This window comes from Solanum stenotomum, chromosome 12 (genome assembly GCF_019186545.1).
Source record: "Solanum stenotomum isolate F172 chromosome 12, ASM1918654v1, whole genome shotgun sequence".
NCBI lineage: Eukaryota > Viridiplantae > Streptophyta > Magnoliopsida > Solanales > Solanaceae > Solanum > Solanum stenotomum.
The window spans coordinates 27,327,820-27,338,839 of NC_064293.1; the positions used below are offsets into that span (position 1 = coordinate 27,327,820).

The 11,020-nt window shown below is 29.5% G+C and overlaps 2 protein-coding genes across 2 annotated transcripts; both read left to right on the forward strand.

Moving 5' to 3' along the window:
• Nucleotides 1-1,095: 1,095 nt before the first annotated feature.
• LOC125846540 (purine permease 21-like) lies at nt 1,096-2,479 on the forward strand. Its single transcript, XM_049526002.1, has 2 exons — nt 1,096-1,221; nt 1,318-2,479. The coding sequence occupies exons 1-2, from the start codon at nt 1,182-1,184 to the stop codon at nt 2,451-2,453; spliced, it is 1,176 nt and encodes a 391-aa protein (XP_049381959.1). The 5' UTR covers nt 1,096-1,181; the 3' UTR covers nt 2,454-2,479.
• A 4,555-nt stretch (nt 2,480-7,034) lies between these two features.
• On the forward strand, nt 7,035-9,284 carry LOC125847280 (purine permease 21-like). The gene is made up of 2 exons (XM_049526934.1): nt 7,035-7,236; nt 8,140-9,284. Exons 1-2 carry the CDS (start codon nt 7,200-7,202, stop codon nt 9,282-9,284), a joined length of 1,182 nt encoding a protein of 393 aa, XP_049382891.1. The 5' UTR covers nt 7,035-7,199.
• Nucleotides 9,285-11,020: the final 1,736 nt, after the last annotated feature.

Below are 11,020 nucleotides of genomic sequence, written 5' to 3' on the forward strand. Positions count from 1 at the left end.
GTATTTTCTTTGTCCACATCATATATATTCTTTAAGCAAATGTAAAGTGTTTTTTCTATGCAAACCCTAGACGTCATATTACGATGGAAAAACAATCTATTTAATTTCCATCACTCTTAATAACGTATTTATACATGTAGAATTTCAAATGAGAATAAATTAATAGGCAAAACGAGCTAATTAGCACCATTCATAAATATTCACATCCAAAACTATTTCTAACATTGAGAAACCAGAGTTAGAATTTGATTTTAGATTTTTCCATGAAATCTAACTTGTCCACCAACTCAATACAATCATAGACTATGTTCCTAACCCTAGTGCACGAATCACGATGATATAATATTGTATATTAGTTAATTAAGTGCAATAATTTGATTGGCACAATTAGCTAAGAATAGCAAATACAGCTCATGTTCCTAATCCAACTTGTTATACAAAGAAAAAGAAATGTGACGTTTAACAGTAGAAGGTTAGGGTAGAGTGATAAATTCAATTTCATCATTAATTAGAAATTTTGTATTTGTGTTTTAGTATAAAAGAGTAATTTACCAGAATGAAGAGAATGATCTTAAATTTTTGAACTCGTTTGTCGATTTTATGGGCAAAATTTTAAATTTAATAAATTTTAACTTCTAACCTTGAGGGAGAAGGGGTGAAATCGTTTATGGAAAATAATAAAATGAGGTGAAAAAAGAGTAATTAGGATTTAGGGATTTAGTCTATGTGGCAGTGGAAAAAAAGAGTAATTAGCTTTGGCATGCAAAGTGACATCCACATGACATTTAACAACTTTCGTTAATAAGAGGATACTTTTGACCCAATAATTTGACGGGAATGGTAGTTTTAAGCCGAAATATAGTTTAAGGGTAAATATGAGCTATTTCAAATAATTTAAGGGTATTTTTGATCCTTAACCATAAAAATAAAAAGGTTTCAACAATTATTATCTGAATTTTTAAAGTAAAACTTATTCGATGACGATTAAAGAAATTGTTATCCACTCACAGTTCCCCACATCCCTCACCTGCTCCAAATGCAACCACCACCTACCCATCCCTAAATAAATAAACCCTCAAATTCACAAAATAATTTAGACATTTATAGCTACTTTAATACAAATAAAACAATAGAAGTCTATATTCTTTTTACTTTCTGAAGAACTTTGCTCTATTTGTCCAATGGGAGAACCTCAAGTAGAAAATCAGCTCAACATTTCTTGTAAGCTTATTTTCTCAGCACACTTTATAGTCTTCATCTTTTTTCTGCTTTACCAAATTCTTTAAACTAATTACCATTTCCTACTAATTCGTATAGTTGAAGAGGAAGTAAATATGGCGAATAATTCAACTTCATGGCGTGAAAAATACAAGAGATGGATTGAAATAGGGTTCAATGCCGTATTGATTCTAGTTTGTTTATCAGCTGCAACACTCCTCGGCGAACTTTACTACAGAGAAGGTGGAAAAAGCACTTGGATGAATTCACTTGTCCAAATGGTTGGATTTCCGATACTTTTCCCTATTCTCCTCTTGAAGAAGAGAGAAGAAAACAGAGACGAAGAACATATGCATAAGAATACTATTAATAGTAATAATAAAAATCCATCCGTTTGGATGTTTTTATCCGTCTACGTTTTTCTCGGATTACTGTTAGGCGGAAGCTGTATTTTGAATGCAGTCGGACTATTACACCTCCCCGTTTCAACTTTTTCATTGATTTCCGCTAGCCAATTGGGATTCAATGCCCTGTTTTCCTTCTTCCTCAATTCCCAAAAAATAACAACTTATATAGCTAATTCCATTATCCTACTCACAATATCCTCAATTCTCCTCGTCTTCCAACCCGACGATTCCTCATCAAACGATTCATCGAAAGGGAAAGGCTACGTTTTAATCGGATTCATCTGCACTCTCTTCGGTTCAGCAGGGTACGCGTTGCTGTTATCAGCAACAGAGCGAATTTTCAGAAATGTAATGAAAAAACGCACATTGAAAGAGGTGATGAGCGTTGTGATCTGGCAATCGTTTTTCGCCACCTGTGCGATTCTGATTGGCCTATTCGCGAGCGGCGAATGGAGATGGATTAAAACAGAGATGAATGAATACAAGCTTGGGAAAGTGTCATATGTAATGACATTAGTGTGGAATGCATTAGCTTGGCAGATTTACACAATTGGTTTACTAAGTTTGATTATGAAAGTATCTGCATTATTTGCTAATGTGATTACTGCATTAAGTGTGCCACTAATTCCAGTTCTTGCTCTCATTTTTTTCGATGAGAAAATGAGTGGAGTGAAAGTAATTTCAATGATTTTGGCAATTTGGGGATTTTTATCATATGGTTATCAGCAGTATCTTGATGAAGTTAAGCTCAAAACTGAGTTATCAAAGGCAAAAGAAGAAGCTCAAGTATCACTTGTTGAAACAGGATTGAATCATAGAGCTAATTAATATTAATTGTACAAGTGTGTAAATTTATGGATACTTTCTTAATTTGTTTCATATAATTATTATCTACTTCTAAGTTAATGTTACAAGGCTAGAGCTTTTGTTTTTGTTCTTCAACGTACAAATAGTTTCTTGTTTCATGTTTTATTATGATTAAGTTAATTGGATTATAACGTACAACTAGAAAATAAGAAATTAGGGATGGACAAAATTTTATACTAATTTTATTTAGCTACGAATAATAATGAATTTTAATAAATTCAATTAGCTATGAATTTTTTAGCAATGAACTATTAGCAAGAACCACCGACAATTTTTGATTAATTTAATGTTTTCTAGGATTGAAATTTTGTCCGGAGAAGGAGAAGTCTAATAGAATGAAGATTTAAATCAACACTAATCACGATTAGTTCATTTTAAAAGCGACTGCTTGTGACCCTATCAGATCAATTACATTAATTAATTAAAGTTTATGTAAATATCCAATAGGGTTACGTTTAGGCATACCTTCCACCTTCCTAATATAATGCAATTAACAAATCAATCCACCAACATGAATTGTGGTGTAGTGGTGGAACTGCTTCACTCTTAATCAAAGATTTCAAGTTCGAGCTCTATGTATGAAATTTTTTTTTGTTAGATCCGAATTTAGTGAGGACTTTAAAAAAACAACAAGAAGTCAATGAATTACCCACCTATAATGTTTGGGCATGCCTGCCTGTTAGGATGAGATTTAGAGCTACTTTCAAGTTCTTTTAATTATTTTTTCCGAGTGTTTGGTAAAATTTAACTTAATTTTTAAGTGTTTTTAAGCCCAAAGCAATAAATTACAATTGTCCAGCTTATTGTTCTTGGCTTATTTTTAGCTTAATAACAACTATTTTTGCTTTGATACTTTTTTAAAAATCATAAATAATCAATTTTATTCAATAAAATCACTAAGCATTTAAAATTTACAAGCTACTTTTCAACAAATCCAAACTGATTCATTCTTTGTTTAAAAAAGAATGACCTAGTTTGAATTGATTACAAAATTTAAGAAAAAATAAACTTCAATTTTGTAATTCTAAATTAAAATTATACCAAATGTATCAAAATGTTCTTTAATCACATAGCCTTAAAACACCATATGAAAAATTAAAATCCTTCTTTTTAAAACAAATTAAAAAAGAAATAAGTCATTCTTTTACAACGAAGAGAGTATTGAATTATTAAATGATGGAAGATGGATCCTTGTCATAGATATTTCAGTATACTTAACGTAGGGACCAGAAAATATTTTTAAACGAATTTTTGAGAAGCATGTTTTGCATGACATCGAGTTAGGCACTTGGACATACGTACTAAACCTTTTATTTTTGCTTTTAATGGATCCAAACTGTCATGACTCATGATTGCAATGCGGAACACTTATTTTATACGTATAAAATTTAATTTGACTTTAATTGATATCTATATTCTTAAAATTTTAAAAGTGCATAAATAAATACTTAATATTGTATTAAATTAAATAGATAAGCACACACATCTTACATGTCATATTTAAATCAATTCAAGCATATCGAACACGAATTGAAACATATATAAGAGTCTAAGTTATTATGAAAGATCATATTCTTTTTTATTTCTGAAGCTAAGATACAAAATATGAAAAATCATAATATACTAGTTGAGTTATTCCTTCTGGTTCAATTCACATGACAAAGCTCATACCTTGTGTATGAAATCGATCGACGTGCATTTGATCTCTTTTCAATAAATTGAACACCTTTTAGAAAAGAAGAAAAAGAAGAAAACGAAAAAGTTTTAACTTAGTGGATTTTACTTCACCTAAAAGAAATAATGAACTTGCTTTCAGTTAGAAAAAGATTCTTGCACATATTTTTTCACCTAATTACTGAAAACATTTGTTTATGGAGAATCTCCTTTCTGGCATCATAGTTGCACTAAAAATTTAAAAATTTGGTTTGAAATTTGTCCTTTGTCCACTATACCAAATCATCTTATTTTTCAAATAGGATAAATATTTGCTAATTTAAAAAAATATTATTAGAAAAAAAATGTGTTAAAAAGAAAATAAATAATATATTTATTTGGAAAATGAATATTTTTAACTCATTAAATAACAATAAGGACATTTTTGAACCAAAGTGTTGTCAAATACATTTTTCTTCATTTCACATAGTTTAAGGATATTTTGACTGTTTTCCTTATTTTTAATGGGAAAAGGTCATATTTAATTTATTTTTATATTATCAAAAATAGTTTAAATAATCCCACCTTAAAATAAATAAAGTGAGGGTTGGAGTTCTCCTGCTCTAATACCATGTTGAATTGTGTGATCATCACATCTAAAAACTTAAGCTATTAGAAAAAAAACACTATTATTAGTTAATGATATTCTTCACAAACTCATCCTAAATGAAGCTTTAAATTAACATCAATAATAGAATATTGTCAAAGTTTTTTTCTTTTTTGACCATTTCAATAACACTTGTATTCAGCTAAGTTGATGATTCTCGACATTCGAACACACATGATACTTTAAAAATCTCAACAATTTGAAATTTTGATGAGTCAACAATGAAGAACTTCAATTATTTTAATCTCATCTTCGAATTCGAAGAACCCAAATTGAATCCAACTCAATAATATAGGACGCAAGAAAAAATATCAGCAAAAAAAAACCAATCCAATAATTTTCAATACTTATTTAATTTACATCAACTTCCAATCACAAAATTCGAATATATATTGCAACTTCACTACCCAACGTGTATTCTAATTTTATTTCATTTATTCAAATTGACAGAATTTCAAGCACCACATCAATTGAACTTTTAAAAAAAATTAGAATAGAATTTGGACAATAAACTCAAACAAGAAAACACGTAGCAAAGAAGATGAAAAGAAAAAAATAATGGGTCTAGGTCGAGTCGGCTCAAACGGGCGTATTTCTAAAAGGAGAAAAATTGGCTATTCAAAATTGAGGGTGGATCATTTGATTCTGATCTTGACATATGTCTTTTCGTAAAAAATTAAGGATCAAATTGTACCAAGTATAACACTAGATATATATTTGGATCGAAAATATAAGAAGTTAGGTCTATTTTGATCGAAAATATAATAAAAACTATATTTAAATTATTTCAAATAGTACAACGTATATTTGACCCTTTTCCATATTTTTAAAATGCATCTTTTAGAGATGTATGTAATGTAATAATAAAATGTGAAACATTTTTGTATAGTCTTAAATATATACATCATGTGGATTGTTTTAGATTTTAAAGAAGTACTAAATATAAAAAATAAAAAAGAAACTAATTAACCAGACACATAAATTAAAACGGTGAAATAATAATTTTGAGAGAATGGTGAGTGTGGGAGAGTGAGTAATGACAAAAAAAAAACATCACGTTATCAATTGTTTTACGTTGTATACCATAATAGGTAATTCAAAATAGATGACTATGATTTTGTTATTAATAAGAAAGAGTAATGATGAATCGAATATAAAAATCTTGTGTTATAATTTGTTTCATTAAAAAGGGAAAGGTCCATTTTTGTACGCTAATATTTGTTTCTTGCTAATTATATCAACCAAATCCGAGGGCAACTTTTATTTAATTCATAATTGACTAATTAACTTGACCATGACATTTTGCTGTAAATTTAATTTTGTTATAATATTTAGAAGGAAACTCAATTACTCCATTATGCTTCCTAAAATCTAATTAAGAACAAACTTTCTGCTCCATCGTTAGGCCTTTTATTTAAACTTATATAGAATGTATCCAAGTTAAGACCATTTTTTCAATTATCCAAGTTTAACACTTTGTGCAAAATTTAGTAAGTGGGGTACGTACTACGTATTACCTGCATGTGACAAGAATGATAAAAGCCCTTCAAAAATAGTCAAATTATTTTGATATTAATTTATTTCACTTATTTTTTGGTATCAAGATTTTTACTAAGTGGATTTAAAAATATCAAAAAATAAACACACGAAGAAGCCAGATGCGAATCCAAAATTTAAAGATTTTAGGTGCACCAATATTACCTAGCTAAACTTAAAATAAAATTAGAGAAAAAAGTCTTTAGCTAGATTCAAACCCTGGTCTCACAGGTGGTTCCCTTAGTTTGTACCAACAAAAGGGCACTCATATACTTCTATTGGGTGCATTGCTCATTATATCCTATTTTTTGTCAGTTTCTCAAGTTATATATATATATATATATATATGATTTTTTTCGAAGTTAACGAGTACACGTGCAGTACCCCACTTGCAAGTGTGGGTCTGCCTCTGGGCGGAACTAGAATATTAACCTTATGAATCCGTATTTTATATGACGATTTTCAAGTGTTAATAACTGGATTCTAAACTTCATATTTGTATATATTTAATATACTACTTTATACAAATATATTATTTGAACAAAAAATATTGGATTCAGCCGCATCTGTATTCTAGCTTTGCCCCTATGAAGAAGTCAAAAAGGATTCAACATCTACTACTATATATATGTATAAGACAATCTAATCATGTATAAATAATATAACTTTCTTTCAAAACAATTTCGAATAAACTATTTTTGGCCCTACGCCCCTACCTGACTCCGCCCTGTTCTCATGCAATTTAAAGCCACCAGAATCCTAACATGAGATTCATTCGATCAACCTTTTCCTTAAATCCATAAAAGAGAGAGAAAGAGAGGAATATTAAGACAAATAGTTTGTCAATTGCCATGGGAACTGTTGCAGAAAAGGAGCTGGATATCATCAGTAAGATTTCTCACATTATTGAGTCTTCAACTTAAAGAAAAGAAAAACTTCTCTCATTGACCTTTATATTCTTTGGTTTATTTCTTTACTTGTTTTTAAATGACATATTACATAAATGTATCGTTTAACTTGATCAATTAGTTGACATCGATCTATGACCTTCAACTTTGAATGTGCATTATAAATAAATATTTAAATTTGTATAAACTTGAACAGGTAGAAACACGCGTAATACATCCTATGTTGCATATACAATTTATTTTGATAAATATATGTCAAGAGAATTGCCACGTCGGACGTGTGTGTTTACTTATTCAATTTTATATAAATTTAAATAACTACCATATGTACACGCCTAAAGTTAAAAGTCCAGTTAAGGCCAAATTAAAAAACACTCCACTATAGTTACGTTCTAGTGGAAGGTAAGTGATGTTGCAGTAGTTGATAGACAAATAATTTATGCAATCTACATGACAGTGTATGTGAAGACTTTTTATGTCATCAATGTAGTCATATTATCACTTTTAATTTACATTTTACATACACTCTAATAGTACTGCTCATAACTGAAATTCTTATATATATATATATATTTTTATCTAAGTTATATATATTGACAGATAATAGTTTTTTACACTATTAATGTAATTTAACATGTTACACCGATTTACTTACGTTTATTCTAGGTTACTAACGATCAATACTTAAACAATAAATAAAATTACTTGCAATTATCTTTAAAGTAAGAGAACCTCATTCTATAGATATTTTTTTATAATACCATGACGTTATAAAGATTGTTTTACGCTATAATTGCTATATATGTGCATTTTCTTTGTGCTTGTTTATGATGAAGAAAGATGCTAGCTAACTTATGATCTATTTGGTGATTATTCATGACAGACGTCCAAGAAGAAACTGATCCAAAAACGAAGAAGATGGATGCATTAATCGTTATACCAGCTGAAACTCCAAACTCTGTTAATAAGTACACGAAATGGCTCGAGATAGGCATTTACGCGCTGATTGTACTTGTTAGCCAGTCAGTAGCTACAATACTTGGAAAGTTGTATTACAACAAAGGTGGAAAAAGTACCTGGTTGATTTCACTAACTGAAACTATTGCTTTTCCCATTCTCTTAATTCCCATGATCTTTAATTGCACCAATAATAATACTAACAAAATCCCAAATTTAGAATATCATGACTCAAAATCTCCTTCTTTGATGACCAAATTATTTATCTATGTATTTCTTGGCTTTTTAGTTGGAGTAGGCTGTGGTTTATTCTCAATTGGCCTTTTACATCTCCCAGCCTCAACATTCTCTCTTATTTCCTCAAGTCAATTAGCCTTCAATGTCTTGTTCTCCCTCTTCATGAAACTCGAAAAAATTACACCTCTCATCGCGAATTCTATTGCCCTTGTAACCATTTCCTCCCTCCTCTTAGCGTTAGATTCATCAAACAAAGCATCGTCGTCGTCGCCGTTGTCTAACCATCATAATGCAATTGGCTTTATATGCACGCTAATTGCTTCCGCTTTGTTCGGTTTACTGTTTTCCTTAACAGATCTCTTGTTTAGAAAATTCTTTAAAAAGAATACGTTGAGAGAATTTATGGACGTTATTATCTGTCAATCGTTTTTCGCCACGTGTATAATTCTGATTGGCTTATTTGCTAGTAAAAACTGGAGGAATTTGAAGACAGAGATGAATAATTTTGAGCTTGGGAGATTAACTTATGTTATGATATTAATTTGGATTAGTGTGTGTTGGCAACTTTATACTTATTGTCTACTTGGATTAATTATGAAGGTGTCTGCTGTATTTGCTAATGTGATTACTACGTTGAGTGCGCCGTTAATCCCGATTATGTCTGTGATTATCTTTAATGATAAGATGAGTGGGGTGAAAGCAATTTCAATTGTTTTAGCAATTTGGGGATTTTCTTCTTATGCTTATCAGCAGTACCTTGATGAGCTAAATCACAAAGGAGATTGTAACGGCATTGAGGATGAGTCGACTGATCGACAAACGACTTCTATCTAAAAGAGTACTAAAAGTGATTGATGTATGCTAAAGAAAATTCTACATTATATATAGAATAATTAGCTAGTTAGATCTAGCTTAGGCTGTTTTTATTTTAAATATGAATAATGTCTTGGTATTTCTATTAAAAGGATGTTGCTTTGTTGCTGTTATTGAAATATAAATCGTATGCTTTGTCTTTTTCTTTGAATTACTAGTAAAATTCGAATCGATCTTCAATCAGTACATGGGAAAAATATCAATAGAAAAGTGTGACCTTTTTCAATTTTTCTAAGAGACAAGCGTTTCATCATGAAAATTGTGAGTATTTGAAAATTGGAGTTATTTTTCAAATTGTCTGTGAGTAATTTGGAGTGAAAACAATTTTTTAGTGTTCTTTCAAATTTCTAAAAATTCTAAAATTTTATGAGTAACCGATTTTTTAGAGTTCAATTTTGAATAAAAGTAAAATCAATTAGTGGCCAAACGCTCCTAATGTAAATTTCAAGTGGAATTTCATGCTTTTTTTAAAAGTGGTACGGTAACTAAATTAAAGTAAAGACAGTTCTTAGAAAAGTATATTCTTATGTTGTATGCCAAATTAGTTGCATACATAGAGTGATGTATGTATATTGTATGTGGAAATTGGAATCAGCTTTTATCAATCAAAATTCAATAATTGTTTTATATATACTTTAATTTCTAATTAATTAAGATTGAATCTCACTAATACCTATTTTATTATTTCATACAATAGCTTTTTACCACCTTTAGCAGTGATGGGTGCGATAATAGCAAAAAAAAGTAATCAAATATATTAGGAAGAGTTTCCTTATCAATTTTTATCTATTTATTTAGGCATATTAATTGAAATATAGAATATTGTTTTAAGAATTTGATTCTTTTCCTCTTGTTAGATTACATTTAGGGGAAGATAATTAAAATTGAGGGAAAATTAACTTATTAGACATATATCTATATTATATATATTAATTTTATTTATATTTACAAATAATTACGTATTTTAACACTAATTAAGAGTTTCTACAATATATTGAGGAAGATACACATCGATACATGTATTTCTGCTATCAGTTACACTGAAATAGGGAGAGAGACGAACGAGATGAGAAAGGAGATACTTATGTATCCCAGATACATGCGAATCACTCTAAATACACACTAAATGCATATATATTTTTTGTATCTGGTATGATTTACATGTATCTGGGATATATACCAGATACATAAGTGGATGTGAGCGAGATGAGAGGAAGACGAGGGGCACAAATGAGATTTATTATGTATCTCATGCACATATAAATTTACTTGGATATATTATATCTACTTTCGACCCTATATATTTTGAGATACCTTGTATCTGAACGGTATATCGGCAGTCAAGACCATGTGCATACAAACCAAAATAGAGAGGAAATGATTAAGTACTTTTTGCTGTCCGGCCCCAGCTATTCAAATACTTGTTTCCTTATTGGACAATAGCTTATCCTGCACCATCGAACACCATATTACTCCTACTTCCTTTAAGCACTTCTCATTAGGTCGAAGGGATTAAGTGAATTATCTCGATATAAAACTTTAGAATTAAATATATTTCATGTTTGTTAATAATATTAATAACAATTTAGAAAATTTTATATTTTTGTACTATAATCATGAAATTATATATCATGTATATATAAAAAGTAGAATAAATAATTCTGATCATTTGATTCATAACCATACTATCTTGAGTT

What these genes read in the sequence shown, in the direction of transcription:
- LOC125846540 (XM_049526002.1), top strand. Translation starts at nt 1,182, where the DNA reads ATGGGAGAACCTCAAGTAGAAAATCAGCTCAACATTTCTT. An exon ending in AAATCAGCTCAACATTTCTT is followed by an intron (nt 1,222 to 1,317) that starts GTAAGCTTATTT and finishes TAATTCGTATAG; the next exon opens with TTGAAGAGGAAGTAAATATG.
- LOC125847280 (XM_049526934.1), top strand. Translation starts at nt 7,200, where the DNA reads ATGGGAACTGTTGCAGAAAAGGAGCTGGATATCATCA. An exon ending in AAAGGAGCTGGATATCATCA is followed by an intron (nt 7,237 to 8,139) that starts GTAAGATTTCTC and finishes TATTCATGACAG; the next exon opens with ACGTCCAAGAAGAAACTGAT.